Consider the following 22,412-nt stretch of genomic DNA (forward strand, 5'->3'; position numbering starts at 1 on the left):
TTCACATAACTGTAGTGTTGCTGCTGGTGGTAGTCTTATAAACATGTAATGTTGGATGAGGTTGCAAATCATAACTCTGCAACAATGGTGGGGGTATTTATATAACTCTGCAACTTTGATCATAGTTTTCACTTAACTCTGTAATAATGGATGGAGTATTTGTATAATTCTGTGACTCTAGTCATGTTATTTATATAAATATACTCATCACCTAGCATCCACAGAGTGGTTTCAGGACCCTCTAGGATACCAAACTCCATAGATGCTCAGATCTCTTATATAATGTGGTATAGTATTTACATGTAGCCTGTGCACAGCCTCCTTTATACTTTGAATCCTCTCTAGATTATTTATGATACCTAATATAATATAAATGCTATGTAAATAGTTGTTACTATATTGTTTATTTGCACTACTTTTATTGTTTTTTTTCTATTTTCAATCCACAGTTTGTTGAATCTGTGAATGTGGGACCTGCACACATGTAGGGCTGATTGTATACGTCCATGGAGGGGCAGGTATTTTCAAAATTCTGTAATAATGGTGGTAGTGTTAACGTAACTCTGAATTGCTCATAGTTTTCAAATAACTCTATGGCATTGGCATGATATTTACATAATTCCACAATGATAGTGGTGGTATTCGTGTAACTCTGCCACGTTGGTTTTTTTGTGGTATTTTCATAATTCTCATAATTCTGGAACAGCATGGTGGTGGTGGTATTCCCGTATTCCCACAGTTCTATGACATTGATGTTCATGGTATTCACATAACTTTGTTGTCAGTTGTGGTATTCATATAACTTTGTGACATAGGTCGTGGTTTTCACGTAACTCTGCAATGGTGGCTTTGGAATTTGGATAATTCGGTGGCTTTGATGCTGGTGGTATTCACATAACTCTGTGACATTGGTCCTATTATTCACATGAACCTGTGATGTTGGTTGTTGTAATCACATAACTCCGCAATGTTGATGGTAGCCTAATTCATATTTCTCTGTGACATTGGTCATGGAATTCACATAACTGTGATGGTAGTGGTGCTATTCAAATATCTGCCTTGGTAGTGGTATTCTCTTAATGCTGCCACAGTGGTTGAGGTATTCAAGTAATTCCATGATGATGTTTTTGTGGTAGTCATATAATTCGAATGGTGTTAGGTATGGTAATCCCCTGAGTCTGCAAAGTTTGTTGTGGTCTTCACATATCTTAGTGACAATAGTGATATTGGTGGTGGTGCAATGGTGGGAGTAATAATCACGTTTATGGGGCTACAGACAGGCTCAGATAAATTTAAAGTTATAAGAAGATACGACAAAGCCAGCCTCCAATTCACATTTTCTAAATAATTCACATGCAGTTTTTTCTTTTTTTTCTTTTTTGAGATGGAGTCTCGCTCTGTCGCCCAGGCTGTAGTGCAGTGGCACAATCTCGGCTCACCAAATGCAGTTTTTTCTGTACCATACCATGAGATCTCCTTCTGCTAAATCTAAGGCATTTATCTAAAACATCTGTATCTCCGTCAAACTCCCCAAGGGCTTTGGAACATAACTATTGGATCTAGTTCTTTATCCATAACTTTAGCTATGTCCATATACTTACACATATACATTTTCATGTGTGAAACTGATCAAAATTTAGCTATGCATTTAGATGTATAAATCTGAGCTTCTAAAAATTTATGATCATGCAGAAGATCTGGTAAACCAAAGTAAATCACCTTTGAGGGTAATCTATAGTTCATAGAACCCAAAATATGTTTATCAGATAATGACATTTAATGTTGATGAAAATGTTGGTCATATCATGTTTTCATTCTTTCTCTAAAAACTGTAAACCTGTAGAAGCCTCGTAAAAGACTAGAAATGCAATGTTGAGGTCTGGGTGGTGGTTTCATGGCAAATATATGTTTAAACAATCATTTAATTAAACATTTAAGATCCCTGGATTTCACAGTATATAAGTTATACTTCCATAAAAGCTTTAAAAAGTGTACATCCAAATAAGATGAAAATACTAACAGGTTTTAGAAAAATCCAGTGTAGTGCCAATCTAACCACTCACGATATTTTCTTGTGGCTGTAAGTGATTGCTTTTATAGAAACAAAACAAAGCCTCACCCTAGAATTTAAAGTTAAAATGTGATTTAAGAAATGTGTATGGCTCCCAAAAATGCCCTTGTATAGTTAGGAGTTGTCTCTTTATCTCAAATCTCAGGGCTCACGATTTACATTTTTTCCCCTTGCAGTACTTGGGGTGCATTGAAGTTCTGCGCTCAATGAGGTCTCTTGACTTCAGTACAAGAACACAAATTACCAGGTAAGCCCTCTTGAAAATGGACACCTGTGATTTTACTTCAGAAGGAAGGATCTCAGAGGTTAACAGCTGACACATTTTTAGAAGAAAAGACCGGCCCTTGGTGGGTTAGTGGCTGGTGACAGTGAGTCAGGACTGTCCTCATCTCAAGACATGTGCTTGTTAGTCCATGTTTGTGATGTATATCTCTCAACCAAAGTACCTTGAAGGACACTCTGCCCTTGCACGCTCTTTTTATAATTTAGCTGCAGACATATGGAGCAGCTGAGTATTTATGTTTGTTTCTTTAATGTGTGAAACTCTAACACAAGATTGGTATTTTAAAATGTACTGAACCATGTTCTTTTTAAAAAAGAAAATCAAGATGTCAAGAGAGACTTTCCAACAGTATACACAGAGAGTAAGATGCATAGAATTGGAAGCAGAAACAGCCATGGGAGTAGGTCATTCAGCAAGCAGACCAATTCTTTAAGGTGTCTGTGACTTTGAACAGGTTTTATATATTCTCCACCACCAAGTAGAATCAAAACTTCTTCAGGAGCAGTATTTAAGTATTGGTTTTTTAAAAATAAAATCTTATACTCTAGTGCAGCTCCTACTAGAGCTTACACCTTTAGAAAAATGCCAGTTTCAAGCCAGCTTGAAGAGGAGAACTGGAAAGCTAGGACAGAGTCTGTGAAACTGCTACATTTCTGTGGTCAAGGAGCTTAGGTTCATTTGGTACTTATGCAGTAGCTTAATTTAAATAGTCACCTCAGAAAAATGCCTCATATTTACTTGATTCAAATCATTCTATTGTATATGTTTGGATTAGCAAGCCAAGTCTAAAGATTGAGCTTTAGAAAGCAACTGGTTGTAGTCATTAGCTGCTAAGAAACATACACACCTCAATTCTGTTGTAAGTACCATAATAATACCTCTTCCTCCTCACTGAAGAAATTCATGGTCAAAGAGTTAATGTTTTGTTTTTTTTTTCTCTTTCCTAAGTGCCTTGAGACATGTAAGTTGTGAATGTACCAACATTCTACCTGAAGGAAGGAATCCACTTCCACATATTTGTAGAAAATGGTTTATGAACATTTCAAAGACAATGGAATGGTGTTTTGAATAGACAGCACTGTGGTTAAAAGAAAAGCTTGAGTGTTTCTTAGTCAGTCATTTATTCACCTTACTCATGAAAAGGTATGCCAGTGGCATCACGGTGGGCAGAACACTGTGCCACTGACTGGAGGAATATGGGAACTGTGTGAAATTGGTCATGTTCTCCTGTGTGGTGATTGTTTTTAAAGGAATGATAGTCAATTGGGAGAGAACTGTCAACCATTCCTACTGGGTTCCCTTTCTAGATGCTAGGATTTCTGAGGTGATTTCATGCCATTTTAGTTCTCCTGATGTAATTATTAAGCATCTACTGCTGATTGTGCACACACAACACACTGGACAACATGACTGTCCAGCTTTGCTAGGCCTCTCAGTGTTGGAGAAAGGTGTGTACATAAATGACTGAGGGACATTTGAGGGGCACAGAACAAGTCCTGCTCCTTGGGGTAGTGGTGGGGTGGGGGAACAAGTGAATAATTCCAGTTTGCTCTTTGATGAGGATACAACTCCTGGGACTCTCTGTGGTAGAACCCAAATGGGCAGAAGTAGTAATAACATTGTAGAAGAAAGCAGTTGGAACAGACATTGATGGGTTTGGAGGTTTTGATGTCTTTCTTCAGTCCCATTCCATTTAGATTTTTGGGAAGGTGAAGCAGCATAATGGGACAAGTGGAGCATGATTCCTATACTTAAGAAATTTGGTGTTGAATTCTAATTGTGCCAGAATTGCCTTGGGTTTTATTAGACCTCTTGAAAGCTAAATTTGCTTGTCTCCATGATGCTTTCTGTCTCTTGCATCATTTTTAGCACGTGACATGTTTCTTACTTTAGCTAATAGCTGGAGGTCACTCAAAGGAAACAATTTGACAAATCAACTTCAGAATGAAGCCCTTTGCATCCAGTTGAAGAATACACAGCAATGTCTTGCAGATGTAGCACACTGTGGAGCTTTTAAGGTCTCTGTGGTAACTAAGTGTTAAACATACCTATGATTAAACTCCACTGCCATGGTTTACTTTATATACTAGAGAAATTCTTGGAGGTTTATAGGGAAATCTAATGTCCTAATTGAGTTATATTATACAGGCACCAGGAAAACTGGTTTCCAAAGGCACTCCAGTCACACCTTTTATTAAAAAATATTTTTATAAGCAGATAATTAATCACTATTTATCTGTTTAATTTAAAATTTTGCCCCTACGGCTAGGCTTCACTCCCAGCATTTCACTTTGTATACACAAATGTGAGGACTCGGCTTCAGAATTGAGGTGATTTGAAAACTCCCCAGGAAATAAAATCTTCTTAGTTTGAAAGCCAAATCAAACTTGTGAAAAGAAAACATCTTTCTTTTGGAAAGGTGTTTCCTTTTTGTTCTTTTTCAGTGTATTGGCTGGGTTCTGAGGAGAAATTTATCACTCATGTCAGTGTGTGTGTATATTGCAGTTCAGAGTGTTGCTTGCTTACCTTAGTAAAACAATGAGGCATAGGTATAAATGAAGGAACATGCAGATCAGCCATCAGTGCATGAGTGGACTGAATGCTATGAAATTGCATACTTTTCTGTTGGATGTTTCATGGGAGAGACTTTGCTTAGAAGTTAGCTGAGTAACTATGTGATCTTGGTATGAGTGTTAAGCATTCAGCATGGCTTTGAGTCTGAACAAAAGAGCAAACAAGCCCTGATGAGATGAAGAAGGGAGCAGGAGCCTGGAGATGCCTGAAGATGTTGCTGAGAATCACAACCTGGAGTGCATGGGGGTGGTCTTCTCACCAACCCTTGGCACAGTGGGTTTCATCTTCACCTTGAAGGAGAGCAGGCCAGACAAGATCTCAGCACAGCTTCGCAACTGCGTCCACCCTCTCTTCTCTTCTAAGAGTTCACTTGGAAGGCTTGGCAAAACTCAGCTCTCAGGTCACTTCTGGCTTCCAACATTCTATAAATGCTCTCAGAAAACAAAAGTCCAAGGTAAAAACTTTCACCACCCAATCCTTTCACTCCATCATGTCTCTGAGCATCCTTATCCATGTGCATTCCATCCCAACTCTATGTATGTATTCTGTGTGCATGAGCCTGGGTGTGCACCCTTGCTGGACTTCCTGAAAGGGTGCCCAGACTGCATGCTGGGCACCATGACCCGAGGGAGGGACCTCCTTCACCCGTGCATCCTCTGCAACCCCTCTACCTCTCTCAGGACATTTCTGGGTTGCATGGACATTTAATCACGAGTTCATTTGGGAATGGAAACAATGCATATTGTGCAGTATTAAGACAGGCTGCATTTACTAACAAGATATTTGTGTTGTTTGTAGAGGATTTCCTATCCCCAGGACCTGGCCCAGGCTGAGAGAAGCTGTGTGGAGTGGAAGATGGACATTGAGGAAGAAGGGCAGGTAAGGTCAGACCTCCTTGGAACCTCAGAGAATGTCAGAAGTCGAGGAATGCTTCGAAGGTTCCATTACACCTGCCCAGCTAAATGATGTGTATTCCCAGATGCAGGGCAGTGGGATCTGAATATTCTTTGTTCAGATTTTGTGGTAATAATTTCTTCTTTGAGAGTGGTTAGCACGAACTCTACTAAGTGGACATGAATTGGCTGCAGCTGTTCTATGCTAATGAAGGGCATTCTGTTAGTGTTAGGGTGACTTTCTCATTTTTGCAAACACTGGGATGTAACTCTGAAGAGTCTCATATTTGGAAATCCATTGTATAAACCATGCTAAGATGTTTTTACAACTGGTGCAGGGTATAGAAAACAAAGTAGACTTTTATTCATGGGCTTCCTGAGATCTGATAAGAAATCTTATCCATAAATTAGATTTCAATTAATCTTCAATTAGACTTCAGTCATGCATCAGGGATACGTGTGTATGTGTGTATATGTGTGTGTGTGTGTATGCATTTTTTTTTGAGACAGTGTTTCACTCCTGTCGTCTAGCCTGGAATGCAATGGTGCAATTTTGGCTCACTGCAACCTCTGCCTCCCAGGCTCAAGTGATCCTCCCACCTCAGCCTCCTGAGTAGCTGGGACCACAGGTGCATGCCACCATGTCCAGCTAATTTTTGTATTTTTTTTTTTTTTTTTTTGGTAGAGGTGGGGTTTTGCCATGTTGGCCAGGCTGGTCTCTAACTCCTGGGCTCAAGTGATCCATTCACCTCAGCCTCCCAAAGTGGCTGGGATTACAGGCATGAGCCACCGTGTCTGGCCAGGGATAGGTTCTAAGAGATGTGTCATTAGACAATTTTGTCATTGTGCGAACATCGTAGGGTGCACTTAGGCTAGATGCTCTAACCTACTGCACACCTAGGCCATATAGCATAGCCTATTGCTCCTAGGCTACAGACCTGCACTGCATGTGTGACTGTACCGAATTCTGTAGGCAATTGGAACACAATGGTAAGTATTTGTGTATCTGTCATATGTAAGCATAGAAAAGGTAGAGTAAATATACATATTATACTCTTATGGGACCACCTTGATGTAGTTGGCTCATCATTGACTGAAATGTTTATGTGGTACATGTACTTGATTATGATATTTCAGAATTCCTTTTTCACTGCAAAATAAACACCTTTAATGTTGATTTAAATTAAACATGCCAGGGAAAAGGAAAGGAGTGAATCTATTTTTGTAGATTCTCTGAGGCTGGTTGAATTTTGGAATTAGAACATAGAGCAGTCATGTGAATTACCTACCACCCCACCCCACCCCCAACCCTGATCCCTGTGCATTTGGGTGGTGCCGAATGGCTAGCTTTTGGATTTTAGCCTTACAGGCTCTTACTAAATGTGCTTATTCTAAACATGTTTCATGGCCAAGCCTCTCTCAGCCTGCACCTGCAGAGGGGTGAGGCCTGGCAGGAAGGGGTTGATGCTGTCTTGGTTTAGAGTCCTTTTTGAAAACACCAGCTTGCCTGTGTGCATGTGCATCCTGCCTTTGGAATAAAGTAGGCTGGTTGCCTCCACTTCACTTCTACACTATTACTCTGATTTTAACACCAGCTAGAATACTATTGTACCTTCATGTTGGCTTCATGGGCATTTGTGTGCAAAAATGCATTAGACATAGGGGTGCAGGGATTATGAGTCCTCAGGGACCACAACCCAGGAAAGGAGCCCAGAGTCACAGGGCAAGAGGCCACATACTCACCGCAGTCATGGGATACTACCCCAGAAACATGGAAGAGGGTCCCTGCAGGCCTGGGAGACTTCCCAGAGGAGGGAGGGAGCACTTAAGCCAGAGTGAATTTCTCCCCCAACAATATGGCAGGTGTACGACTTGGGCCAAGTTCTCCAGCCAGCCCATCAGGGTGACTGGAATGTAGATGGTCACTCCTGACAGTCCCTTAGCTGGTCCAACTCTGTGCAGCAGTTCTAATGCTTGCCAAAGAGTAGGGACCTGAGTCAGGCTCAGCGAAGGACCATGGAGACAGTCTGCACCCATTAGGCTGGAGCCTTCCTGCTGTTAGAACACCAGCAGAGCCCTGAAACAGGGATTGGGACTCTGCTTCCTCCAGGCCTCATTCTACTCTATTTTCATGTTCAGTCCCTCAACCATAATGCATCTAGTAGGTTTATTTTTCATTTGTTAGGTTAAACAGACATCACTGTGGAAATGTCTGATCCAGCTGTGGTGAAGGGAAGGGGTCCACAAGCCATTTTCTTGGTTAGACCGAAGGTATCTTCAGTTGCATTCCCCCAGCAGCCCCTGAGACTTGGTGCCAGGAGGCTATTTGGGAGGATGCCTAGGGAGCAGTGGCGGGGGTGGGCACAGCCAGTGGGAAGGGAGAACCACCCCCAGGACCATTTGGAGCAGGGTCCCGCTGTGGGCGCTGGGCCCTTTGAGGAAGTGCGTCGGCACTGGGGAAGCTAGGATGTCTGCTCACCGACTGCCTGCTCTCACTATTGAAGGACAGTCCCCTGCTCCTCCAGGCTGCCCTGTGTGGGCTGAGAAAGCTGGAGAAGCCACCACTGAAGGGGCGGAGGCCAGATGCAGGCACTCCCAGGAGCATGGCAGCATTTACGGGACTGTCCATGTGGCTCAGAGTGTCAGGGCCTGCCAGGCGACAGCGCTGGCTGGAGCCACACAGTGTCAGAGCACTTGGCTCCCATGTCTGACTCTCTAAATTAGATTTTTTGGTTGAGGCGCCTCTGAACAGCTGCTTGGTCCAGTCTTTGGACAGCAAACTCCTGACCCCTTGGAGCAGAGCCTGTTGATGTAGGGTGAGCTTCCTACTCTTAGGGGGTGAGGAAAGGGTTCCTGGGTACTAGCCCACACTAATACTCAGCAGAGACACTTATTCCACCAATGAGATTGACCTCTCTAGGGCTGGGGTCCTCATCCAGAGAACAGGGATGACACCCCCGCTTCGAGGCTTGTTGAGAGACATAGAAATGAGACCTGAAAGTGCTGTGGCTGCACCTGGCACATAGTAGATGTTCAATAAATCTGCACGGGGTTATTACCATGAATATCCTTTTGCTACTCACTCCTGATAAAATTCTGTGTATAATAATATCAATTGCTGATTGGTATTGTTATTATTAATATCTGCCAATTCAATCCAGGGTGTTTTCTCTAACTGAAGGGAAAGATTGGTTTGATGCAACAAACTGAAGTTATTGAAAATATGTGGTGATGTGGCATCAATTTTCACTTGAGCCGATATTGTCTAGTATTTCATTCTGTGTTTCTAATGATGACGCTGAGGATGACACTAGGATAGAATACTTACCCTGCTCCAGACGCTGCACTAAGGTGTCATTCATACATTCAACAAATATTTATCAAACACATACCATGTCTAGTCACTGTTTAGATATTGAAGATAAAACACTAAGTAAGTGCTTACCTTCTGTTGTGGGGAGAGGGAAATACACAAACATATACATAAGTAGGATATCAAGGTGAACCATATGAACATTCCATTTTTATAGATGAAATGATCCAGTATCAGCAATTTTATATAGTTCAGCACGGTAATTTCAGATAGCGATGAGGGTGTGTGTGGTCTTTTCTCAGTAACCTTGGGAGGCAGATTGTGTGTATTTTGGGGATGAGGATACAGGATCCAAAAGTTTATGCAAATTGTCTGAGACCAGATAGCTAGGAAAGGGCAAAGTCAAGATCTGAGCTAGAACAGTCTGAACCCAGAGACTACAGTCAGGAGTAGCAGTTATACTACTGCTTGAGTAAGGGGGCTCACATCCTTCAGAAAGGCAGGAGGACTGGCAAACCCCACAAGTACAGAGGGGCATCATTACAAGACCATCAAGATGCACTTGCTGACCACTATGGTGTGATGGTCTTGAGCAGGGTACAAAGAAAATGAGTGTAAGGGTAGAGTCTGTGAGAGGCACTTGCAATCAGCTGGGGTGCGGCGGGCAAGTGCATGTAAGAAGGGTCAGCTGTGGGGGCAGCGTTGCCTCTGTGAAGACTGCACTGCCTGCATTCACCTGACTGTGCTCATCCTGGGCATGGCGACGTCCCTCCTTTCTGTGCTTCAGAAACTCTTAGTTGAATTTCCCCAAATAGTAAAAGGATATGTAACAACATAGAAATCTTCTTTAAAAATTGAATATGAATAATTTATAGAAAAGATAAGGCCCTCACTACCTCAAATAGCAAATGAAGGGTGGGATGGGGTGGGGAAAGGTTGGATTGGTGGGTGACAGGATAGATAAACTGAGGAAGGATGGGCTTGGTGTGGGGATGAAATGGGCGACCCCCAAGGTGGTCCTGCTACCTAGCTCAAGGTGGTGACAGCAAAGTACAGAAGATCTCTGTCATCACAGCAGAGGGAAAGCACTTCTCAATGTGGGCTCCGCTGCAGCACAAATTCCTTTAAGAATCCATCAGGTTGGTTGCAGAGGGGCCACAGAGCTGGTCTGTGTTCTGTGGGCACTCTGACTTGGGACAGGGCCCTCAAAGATTTGCTACACATACTTAAATCATTTCATTTTTTAGAATAGTGGTTCTCGGACTGGAGCATACATACATCAAAATCACCTGCAGAGTTAGTTACAACATAGATTACTGAGCCGACCCCACGGAGTTTTGTGATTCAGTAAGTCAGAGGTGGGGTGTGAGAATGTGAACTTCCAACAAGTTTTCAGGGGTTGCTCATGCTGCCCATCCAGGTACCCCAGTTTGAGAACCAGTATTTTAGAGTTCTGTTTTTAACTTTGGAACCATTTGCAACTACCATCTATGAAACCACAGCTTTGAAAACGAGTCTGTTTATTTTTTTGAATTGATCCCACTCATCCAGAAATTTTAAAAATGGAGAACATAGATGACTTGGTGACTGAGAATGGTTTAAATAGAATCCATAAAATGAATCTGTGGTGTTCATTCCCCTACTCTCCTTGAGAACCATCTGGCATGGTGCATTTTTATAATCCTCATGCCAGAAGCACGTTTGTGTCAAAATGTACCTCTCTGATTGCTCCTTTTCTGTGTCTTCCTCTGAGTTCACTTATCCCCCAAACATATCATTCCCTAGGGATCCCTTTGCTCTTGACAGAGGCAGCCTCTGGTAGTAGGTTTAGAGTCTGACTATCTGGGTTTTTGTCTAGGATCCACAGTTTTCCAGCAATGTGACCTTGTGCACATGACTTAAGTCCTCTGTTTCTCAGTTCCCCCATGTTTAAAATGGGATTCACAATGGCATCTCCATCATAGGGCTGAGAATTAATTGAGCTAATATCTGAAAAGCATTTAACATGCTGCCTAGGAAATGCAAGAGCTCAAACATGTTGACAAATACTGATATTCTCATTTTTATTTTATCCTCTCCGTATTGATAATCTCATTGCTTCAAACAACACTTCCAGGTATATAAGTCACAAATCTCTATCTCCACATCCGAATTTTCTCTTAAGGTCCAGGCCTGGGCTATAGTAGCCTAGCCTGCTGGATATGTCTTTTTGGAGGTAGCCAAGCAGCTGCTGAGTCCTGAGTCCTGGCTCTGCAACATTACTTCTCATAACTTCACCCATTCTCCCCTCCATTACTGGGATCAGGCTCAGCTTTCATCTCTGAATTCTTTTTGTAACTGCAATCCACGTGGTCTCCCAAACTCAAAAGCTTGGAGTCGGTTTCATCTCATCTTTCTCCCTGTTCAATTACGAATACCTGTTGATTCTCCCTCAGAAGCTCCCTTGTCATTTCTCTCTTTTTCCCGTCTCTCTCTCCTTCAGTTTCCTTTGTTCTTGTGAATAGGTTAATGTGCCTCAAACATATGACTCCCTATTAAACATTGTTGCTTATCCATTCTTTGCTGAACAAATGAAAACTTTCTAAACTTAGCATTCCCTGTTAAGTTCCGCTTGCCTGGCTGCAGCACACCTTTCCAAACATTCCTCCCAACTCCCATTCAGTGTATCCTCCACACTGAATTCCTGCTGTCCATTCTCCTGGTCCACAGTACATGCCCCACCATCACCCTCCAGGCTAAATATTGAGCCACAGTTGGATTTACTTTTGTCCTGAGCTACAAGGCCACTATGTTCGTATTCATCTAGAGACTTTGATTTCATTGCACATCATATTGAACTTTTAAAGACACAGAACATTTTTCATCTACTTTTAAAGACAGTAAGTCCTCACTTAACATCATCAATGGGTTTTTGGAAACTGCAGCTTTAAGTGAAACGGCATATAACAAAACCAATGTTTTTTTTCTCACCAATGGTATAATGAAATCACTTTGCTGTACATTGTTTAGCTTAAACCAAAGTTTCCAAGAACCTATACATGACATTAAGTGAGGACGTACTGTATCATCTGCTGTTAAACATTTCATTATTTTATAACCACAAAAAAACTGCCAATTAAAATATGACACAATGCTTTCATATCACTTAGAATCAGTTCATATATATTGAAAACGCTATTTTGGGTTATTACAGACAGACTTATATCATTATAACACTTGCACATCTCTTAAAAGGAAAATACAAGCAATATAAAAAAGGTATTCCTAAAATTTTCTTCAAATTCAGAGTCTAAATATACAGAATAATTTCTTGATCCAGAGTCATTACCATCTATTTTTTTCCTAAGTTTTATTGTCCATTAGGTCATTCGAAGAGCATCGGAAATGAATAAATTTGGAATCTGAAAAAAGATAGAGGAAATATTGAAAACCAAAGGTGGTTTTTAAAAAGATCAATGCCATGATAAACTGCTAGTTAGATGGATCAAAAAGAGAGAGAGAAGTTCAAATGACCAATATCAGGAACAAAGGAGAGGCCATCATCCTTTTAGATGCTGTAGACACTGAGAGAATAATAAGGGGCATTAGGGAAAACTTGATGCTAATGAATTTAACAACTTAGATGACATGAACAAATTCTTTGAAAGATACAACTACCAATGTTTGCTAAAGAAAAAAATAGATAATCTGAATAGGCCTGTATCTATTAAATAAATTAAATGATTGTAAAAATATTTTTAGAGAGAAAACTCCAGGGTCAGGACCACTAGTGAATGCTACCAAACATTTGAGGAAAAAATAACATCAATTCTCCACAATCTTTTCCAGAAGATAGGAGGGAACACTTTCCAGTTTATTTTAGAGGCGGTATTATCCTGATACCCAAACCAGACAAAGGTATTACAAGAAAAGAAAATGTATGAACCTAGACACAAACCCTAACAATATATAAACAAATTGGATCAAGCAATATGTCAAAAAGAAAATAATGCATTATACCCTGTAGGGGTTTTTCAAGGATTGTAAGGTTAAGTCAACATTTAAAAAAATCAGTGTAATTCCCTATATTGGCAAATTAATATATATATATATGAAAATCTCAACAGATACAGAAAAGCCTTTGACAAAATTCAACATACATTCATTATAAAAACTGTCAGCACACTAGGAATACAAGGAAAGTTCCTCAGTCTGATAACAGGGCATGCACTAAAAATGTACAGCCAATATCATAGTTAATGGTAAAAACTGAATACTTTTAAGATCGAGAACAAGGCAAGTCAATGCAATAAGGCAAGAAAAAAATAAAAGCCATTCAAATTAGACAAGAAGTAGAAGTATCTTTTTTTTCATATAACACGGACATCTACATAGAAAATCCTGACAAATCTACATGAAAGCTATTAGAACTAATAAGTGAGTTTAGCAAGGTTGTAGGATACAATGTCAAAATACAAATATCAATTGCATTTCTATGTACTAACAAAGGTCAATTGGAAAATAAAATTGAAAACTGACCATTTACAATAGCATAAAAACATAAAATATTTTAGTGTTACATTTAACAAAATATGTGTAAGATTTATATGCTAAGAACTATTGAACATTGATGAGAAAAATTAAAGATCTAAATAAATGGACAGATATACCGTGTTCATAGACTAATGACTCAGTATTATTAAAATGTCAAAACCTTTCCAAATTGATTTATAGATTTAACACAATTCCAATAAAAGTACCAGTAGTCTTTTTGTAGAAATTGACAAGCTGATTCTTAAATCTAGAATAACCAACAAAAGAATTTTGAAAATCAGTTCAAAGAGAATTCACAGTGCAGAATCAGCATAGGAACAGACTTAAATGAAATAATTCTAAGCAATAAAAAACAAGTAATATGCACAACAATGTGGATGGATCTCAAAAACACTATGCCAAGTAAAAGAAGCCAGATACAAAAAGCTTCATACTATGTGATTCCCTTTATGTGACATTCTAGAAAAGGTAAAACTATTGAGAAAGAAATTAGATCACAGGTCGCTAGGATCTGGAGGTGGGGAAAAGGGATATTGGTTACAAAAGGGGCATGGAGAAACCTTTTGGGGATAAAAGAACTATTCTGTCTCTTGATTTGATGATAGTTACGTGACTATATGGGTTTTTCAAAATTCATAGAACTGAGGATGGGCATGGTAGCTCCCAGCACTTTGGGAAGCTGAGGCAGCATCACTTGAGGCCGGGAGTTTGAGACCAACCTGGGCAACATAGTGAGACCCCTATCTTTGCAAAAAATTAACAACAACAACAAAAAACCCTCATAACTGAACATCTAAAAAAGGTTTATTATACCTCAATAAATCTGACTCTTAAAAAAGTTCTCAACTTTTTGGAATTCTCTTTCAAACGAATGATACCCGTTCTGCAAGCTTTGATGCATATGTGCAGGAAATGGTAACTACTTCATGACTGCTGCCTGGCCCACAGCGATTTCAGAAATGTTAAAATATGAAAAAAAAATGCATCTTGGATCAGTTCTAAGTGGTACCTTCTCTTTCTGACCAGACTTTAAGACCCTTGATGGCACCATCTGAGTTTGGCTTTTCCTTATGTCTCATGGGCTTTTAATTAACATTTATTGGGTCAATTAATGAATTCTACAGCAGAGAAGCTCCTTAGACCTGAACTAATAGATGGATAAGTTTGTGCGATGGGAAACATAGGAAATGCACAGATAAAAATCAGGCACGAAATTTAGAGAAAATAACTATGTCTTGTGAATCAAAATGTATTCATTTTTTCTGATTACAAAAACACCAACAAATTAATATGTGCTTATTGATACAAAATTGGAATGACCTCCCATCCACAAACTCAACACTGTTAAGATTTTTAAATATCACATTTTAATTCCAAGATGCACCCTTTTCACATGTTAATATCTCTGAAATCTGGATGCATTTTATATTCACGGTGTCTTCACAGCTGCTTCTGCCAGGCCCATGGCAGTTGTGTGGTTACTGTCAGTCCTGGGCATGGGCACACTTGGAGTTGTTTGTGTCAGCAGAATTAGGTCAATGATCAGTACACCAGCATTTCAGGGAACGACAGTCCTCACTGTTGGCCAAAGTCCTTTCCCCGATCCCTTCTGGAAAGGTCAAGCATTAAAGCTTGCAGGATAGGCTTCAGTGGCTTGGAAGAAAATACTGGAAATAATCATGGAATATTCTTTTGAAAAGCTGCTGTGTCACCTACATTCTTGATGGCTCAGAGGATGATATTGCATAGAAAAGCACAAACGTGAACAATATTGAATCAAAGGGTTCAGAAGTGTTGAAATTGGCATGTGAAGAAGTTGGAGGATAACTTTAACTTATTTTACTTACCTATTTGTTTTTATATGTACAAAAGAGTGATATAGAATAAAAACTGATGCATTAGCAAGTCTAAAAGAGTTCTCTAAAAGTGTAAAGAAAAAGCCTAAGTGATAGGGAAGTGTTGTGTCATCGTCTTATTGGCTATATTTTTTCTTTACTTGTGAAACATAAAATATGATCTATTTTACAATCACTTGCTACTTCAATTCTGTTAAATATAGCTTGTAATTTCTTCATTTTTTCTATGCGTTTTCAAACTTTTGATATGATTTTAAACCAATTAAAAAGATATAAGAATACGACAAAGGAATCCTGCATATTTCTTTTTTATTTTATTTATTTATTTATTTTGAGACAGCGCCTTGCTTTGTTGCCCAAGCTAGAGTGCAGTGGCGCAATGTCGGCTTACTGCAACCTCCGCCTCCCAGGTTTAAGCAATTCTTCTGCCTCAGCCTCCCGAATAGCTGAGATTACAGGTGTCCACCACCATGCCTGGTTAATTTTTTTTTTTTTTTTTTTTGAGACGGGGTCTCACTCTCGCCCAGGCTGGAGTGCGGTGGCATGATCTCGGCTCATTGCAAGCTCCACCTCCCAGGTTCATGCTGTTCTCCTGCCTCAGCCTCCCAAGTAGCTGGGACTACAGGCGCCTGCTACCATGCCTGGCTAATTTTGTTGTATTTTTAGTAGAGACAGGGTTTCACCGTGTTAGCCAGGATGGTCTCGATCTCCTGACCTCAACTGATCTGCCCACCTCGGCTTCCCAAAGTGCTGGGATTACAGGCGTGAGCCACTGTGCCCAGCCTAATTTTTTTCCGAACTATTTAAGAATAAGTTGGAAACATCATACCTCTTCAACCCTAACTAGTTAAGTGCACATTTCCTAAGGACAATGTTATTTTCCTACATACTCACAGCACAATGATCAAGTCAGGAATTTTAACACTGACAGAACACAATTACCTAATTTAATAGCCTAAATCCAAATTTCATCAATTGTCCCGTAGTGTCCTTCAGTGATGGTTTTTTTCTCCCTCATTCCAAGATTGTTTAGAATCACACACTGCATTTTGTTGCCACATCTCTTTCATTTCCTTGAATCTGGAATAGTTCTTTAGCCTTTCTTTGTCTTTCTTGACATTGACATTTTTTGAGAGTGCATGCTAGTTATTTTATAAAATTTCCCTCAATTTTAATTTGCCTATTGCTGTCTCATGATTAGTGTCGGATTATGCATTCCTGGCAGGAGACAATAGAAATTGTTGTGTCCTTCCCAGCGCATTATCATGGAGGTACATGATGTCACTGTGGCCCAATATTGATGATGCCAACTTTGATGATTTAATTAAGATGGTTTATTTTTATGTGCATTTTTGATATAATAGTGTTCCAACTGTATAGAAAATGTCAGATTCATCTTTCTTTAGAATCAATCATAAGCATTTTCTCATCATTAAATGCTGTTAATATTTTTTATTTATTATTGAAAAAGCACAAAGTCTAAAGTGTCTAAAAGCAATGGCGATTGAACCCCATTACTTTGCAAACTTTGGTTTGAGACTCCTTGACGAACCCCACTGGGAGGCATCCTCTGGTGGCCCACAGAGGTGACAGGCAGCCCTTAGAAAAGGCCTGTGGGAACTCCTGGCCCAGCACATAGTAGGTGCTCAATCATTATTTGTTGAAATCTTAAATTTTCAGGAATCCAGAGGAATGACTAAAAATGAAGCAAGCTGCTAAGAGCACCAGCTCAGAAGATATGACTCATGAGACAAACTCCATGTGAAAAAGTTATATTCAATAATTCCTCCTTCCTTTCTGTCCCCAGGGCCTTTTAAAAATGAAGATCAGTACATCTGCATCGGCTTAGCAGGATGGAAGTCACTTATTTTAGAAAGCACAGCTTCTTTTGTTTGGCATAGTGCTTTTGTATAAAGTCCTTTCTCTTCATGTTTTCATTTTACTGCTTATAACCTTGAGAAATGAAGACTTGTTATATAAAGATTAGGAACTTATAGTTCCTTTTGAAGTAAAGCCTTTGAGCACTGAAAATTAAATTAAATTGGCCAATGTGTAATTTCCTATAATTTAGTTAAATGCACTTTAATACCTAAAATATCTGCTAAGAGAGATGTACTTTGTTGGATGTTGGATCTGATCCTGCCTCCTCTGAGGAGATGGCTTGTGGCCTTGTTTTTTTTTTTCAAGAGAGCGAGCACCTTCTGGGCACTGCCCACTGGTGTCCAGGGCTGGCTGGTGGCCTCCTCGCTGCTGAGATCCTCTCCTGACCTGGTCTCTGCAGCGCCGTCTCTGGTGGACCCTGGCTGGTCCAAGCGGTTGAACACCTGCATGGATTGAGTCCCTACCTCCCATCACGCATTCTCTCTGGTACTTTTATGAGGTTCTGGCCATTCTGTCTTGCTCTCTTCTGTTTCAACAAAGCAATTTTCACTTCCCCATCTTGGCATGGTCGACCTTTGGGACCAGCTGTCCTGTGCATTTTAGGATGATGAGCAGCCCCTCTGACCTTCACTCTCTAGATGCCAGTAGCACGTCTCCCCCTAACATTGTGACAACCTTCAGACTTTGCCAAATGTCCACTGGGGGTTAAAACAGCTGTGCTACATTAACCTACATTCTTTAGAAATAAATTGCATTGCATTATAAAAGTAATATATACATATGCACTAGAGAAATTTTAGAAAACAAAGAAATGTACAAAAAGAGGGCTTGGGGTTTTCAGTTAATTTTCCACATATTTGTAGTCACACTTTATACAAAACTCTCGTGCCCTTCGTTTTCCTCTTATGAGTAATATTAAGTAATCATGTCAATACATTAATTTAATTGTATGTTGTATGCATATATGAATATTATCACTGTCTACCCCTCCAATCCATTTGCTTAGTGTTCATGGAAATTAGCTAGTAAACCCTTGTACATTTAGTGGGAGCTGAGTGAAAGCACAGATCTCCCTTGGTGGCGCATTGGATGGAGCCTGCCTCATGTCCCTGGGCTCCTGGAACCCCAGGGACCAAAGCAAGTACGGATTTCCTGGCTTTCTAGGAATCTCCAATCATCTCATGCCTACTTAGTAGAAGGCAAAATTTTAACATGTTTGGTTGAATTCTTGTTTTTATCTGAACAAGCCTCTCTCATGCGTATTCAACATTTGTGCGGGTAGTTGAAGAGAACTGGCTCCTTGGAAATCTATGTGCATAGCTCTCTATGTGTTATTTATTATTTTTTAGCTGTGGTTTGTTTACATCTGAGGCAGCACTTTTTGACATGTGGCCAGACGCCCACAGAGCCTTTTAATAGCTGCGGAGGACAGGGAGTGCTGAGGGATGCTGCCTCGGGTGTCCCACGAGGAACATGTTATCATCCAGGTTTGGAAGTGTCTTAGCTCAATTATTTATAGCCTCAGGCAGGAATTCTATCATTACAGGCATGAAAATGCATCGCAAAATGATGATGAATTTGGAATACTGGAGGTACGAATTTTGCTCAGAATGAAGAAAGAGAGGAAAATCAATATGAAAGTCAGTTTGTCTGTCCCTGCCCTGGAGGTGGGGGTGTCAGGCTGCACCTGAGCCCTGTGACTGTGCCCATAGCTCTCGGTGTGTGGCTTTCCCAGGAATAATTTTTTTTTTTTTTGGCTTTTACTTAGTTGCTACTTATTTTGAAGTTGTGGTGAAATATATACCACATAAAGTTTACCATTGAAACCATTTTTCACAGTGGCATTAGGAACATTCACATTGTTGTGCAACCATCACCACCCTCCATCTCCAGAACTTTTCATTCTGTCCCCATTAGACAACAACTCCCCACTTCCCCCTCCCCCTCCCGGTCCAGCAACTCCCACTCTGCTTTCTGTCTCTATGAATTTGACTACTCTAGCATCCTCATCTGAGTGGAGTCATACAGTATTTGTCCTTTTGTGACTGACTTATTTCTGTTCGCATAACATCCTCAAGGTTTATCCATCTTGTAGCATGTGTCAGAATTTCCTTCGTTTAATATTCCATTGTCTGCATGGACCACAGTTTGTTTGTCCATTCATCAGTTAAGGATATTTGGGTTGTTTCTGCCATGAACATGGTGTACATGTATGTGTTTGAGTCCCTACTATCACTTATTTTGGGTATGTACTCAGAAGTGGGGTTGCTGGATCATACGGCGATTATATGTTTAATGTTTTGAGGAACGGCCATGCCATTTTCCACAGTGGCTGCACAATTTTATACTCCAACCAGTTCCTATTTCTCCACATTCTTGCCAACACTTGTTGTTTCCTGTTTTGTTTTTTTTTTTTCTGTTGTTGTTGTTAGTGGCCATTCTGATGGGTGTGAGGTGGTATCACATCATGGCTTTATCAGGAATGATCTTTTGCACTTGAATCATGTTTTGCTTTACATCCTGAAGTCCCTGGGCATGCAAGTTGACATTGGCTCTCCTCTTGAGTGGTGGGTGTTTGCTCATGACTGTAATGCCAGGTGTCCCAAACTGACCTCACCATCTTCCTTCCAGTATGCAGGGCTTCTGTTGCAAACACTCTTACCCCCACCTCCCTACTTTGTGACCACAAACAGGCTACTTACCCTCTCTGGTCTCAGGTTCCACTAATGAAAAGGAAATCATAATGATCCCTGCAATATTAAAAGATTAATATGTGCAAAGTTGTAGAAAAGGGCCAGACACTTAGTAAACACTCTGTAAATGTCAATTGTGGCTGTTATTACTTCTACAGTCTTCCTACCTTTTGCATGTCATTGAGTCATCATCTTCAAATTGTGCGTGCTCTTCTTTGAAATGTTTCTTGGGCCCCTGCCTTCCTTCCACCCAACCTTAGGCCTTCCCAGGCCTTGTCACTTCACCCAGTGGCTGATGCTCATATTCATCCCCTGAGAACGTGGCCAACTCTTCTTCCCTGACCAGGGCTTCCTGAAAAAATGGCCAATTCCTGTTCTGAAATCACTTTCAACATATTTTTCCCTAGCTTCAAAAGCTACAATGGCTCCTAGTGACACAGCAAATTACATCCCAAGCCTGCTGCCTGGTGTTTTTGTTTTCATTTTGGGATTTAAATATGAATTTGTTGAGGTCTCATAGAATGCACAAATCTTTTCTTTTTGTTTTTGTTTTTGTTTTTGTTTTTTTGAGACGGAGTCTTACTCTGTACCCCAGGTTGGAGTGCAATGGTGCAATCTCGGCTCACTGCAACCTCTGCTTCCCAGGTTCAAGCAATTATCCTGCTTCAGCCTCCTGAGTAGCTGGGATTACAGGTGCCTGCCACCACGCCGAGCTAATTTTTGTGCTTTTAGTAGAGATGGGGTTTCACCATATTGGCCAGGCTGGTCTCAAACTCCTGACCTCAGGTGATCCACCCACCTTGGCCTCCCGAAGTGCTGAGATTACAGGCATGAGCCACCACACCCGACCAGTGCACAAATCTTAAGTGTGTTGTTCACTGGAGTTTTATGTATGCATTCACCAAGTAATAGTCACCCAGATCAGAATACTCCAGACCAAAGAAAGCCCCGTTCCCCACCCCATCAGTAACACACCCCTCCCCCAAGCCCCTGTCCTTTCCTTTGAGTGCTTTTGTGTACCAGAAATGTGAACACTTTTTCGCATCTATGTGCTGGCTGGTTTAATTTCCTTTGTTATGAACTATCTGTTCACATCACTTACCCTTTTTTTTTTGGAGACTCTTTACTTTCTTATCAATTTGTGGGAGCTTTTTGCATATTTTATATGTGCTGGAAATATCTTGCCTTATCATTTTAAAGATTTTTATTGGACAGTAACCAAATTCTTGATTCTTGGTTGCTTCATCCATGCAGTCAAGAACATTTCTACCACTCCCAAAAATCTCTTGTGCCCTTTTTCAGTCAGCAGCCTTTTCCAAATCTCCCCGAGGACCTTTCTGGCACTATTATTCTGTCTTTTCTAGAATTTCCTATAAATGGAACCATTCTATGCAATTCTGTACAAATGGAATTATTCTGTACAAGATTTTATGTGTCTAGCTTCTTTCACTTAGCTTAAGGCTTTGAGGGCTACCTGCGTTGTGTGTTATTGCTGGTAGGAATGTGAAATGGTACAGGTGCTTATGAAAACAGGTGGACAGTTTATTATAAGGTTAAAGATAAATCTACCATGTTATTCAGCAATAAAAATGTATGTCCACAGTATGTCCATGTTCATAGAAGCATTCTTTGTAATAGACTCAAACTACAGCCCAATTATCCATCAACTAGTGAACAGATAATCACATTTTGATATGTGCATGTTACAAATACTACCCAGCAATAAAAAGGAATGAACTACAATGAACTACCAATGCACGCAACAACATGAACTAATTTATTTTTTTAAATTAAAACAATAGATGCTTTTCATAATGAGTCAAACAAGATAAAGGTATAGAAAGAAAAGATAAAGATGACCAGTGTTAATAGCTTTCCAGATTTTTTGGTATACACACACACACACACACACAAACACACACACCTTCCTTCTTTTGTATTAGAAATGGGAATCATACCATCTTCATCATTCCACAATCTACTTTTTCCTTGAATGGATCAGTAGATTGGGGCCTAAAACCTGAATTTTTTTTTTTTTTTGAGATGGAGTCTTGCCCTGTTGCCCAGGCTGGAGTGCAGTGGTGCAGTCTCGGCTCGCTGCAAGCTCTGCCTCTGGGGTTCACACCATTCTCCTGCCTCAGCCTCCCGAGTAGCTGGGACTACAGGCGCCCGCCACCACGACCGGCTAATTGTTTGTATTTTTAGTCAAGACGGGGTTTCACCGTGTTAGCCAGGATGGTCTTGATCTCCTGACCTCGTGATCTGCCTGCCTCGGCCTCCCAAAGTGCTGGGATTACATGCGTGAGCCACCGCGC

The 22,412-nt window shown here is 40.5% G+C and overlaps 1 protein-coding gene across 3 annotated transcripts in view; it reads left to right on the forward strand.

Moving 5' to 3' along the window:
• SHC3 (SHC adaptor protein 3) overlaps nt 1–22,412 on the forward strand; it is a 171,776-nt gene that overhangs the window by 63,250 nt on the left and 86,114 nt on the right. For all 3 annotated transcript variants that reach the window (XM_054520189.2, XM_054520190.2, XM_009244608.4), the window contains exon 2: nt 2,248–2,318. In XM_054520189.2, the coding sequence (XP_054376164.1) occupies nt 2,248–2,318 (71 nt within the window). The remainder of the gene's footprint in view (nt 1–2,247; nt 2,319–22,412) is intronic.

Source organism: Pongo abelii, chromosome 13 (assembly GCF_028885655.2).
Source record: "Pongo abelii isolate AG06213 chromosome 13, NHGRI_mPonAbe1-v2.0_pri, whole genome shotgun sequence".
Lineage (NCBI taxonomy): Eukaryota > Metazoa > Chordata > Mammalia > Primates > Hominidae > Pongo > Pongo abelii.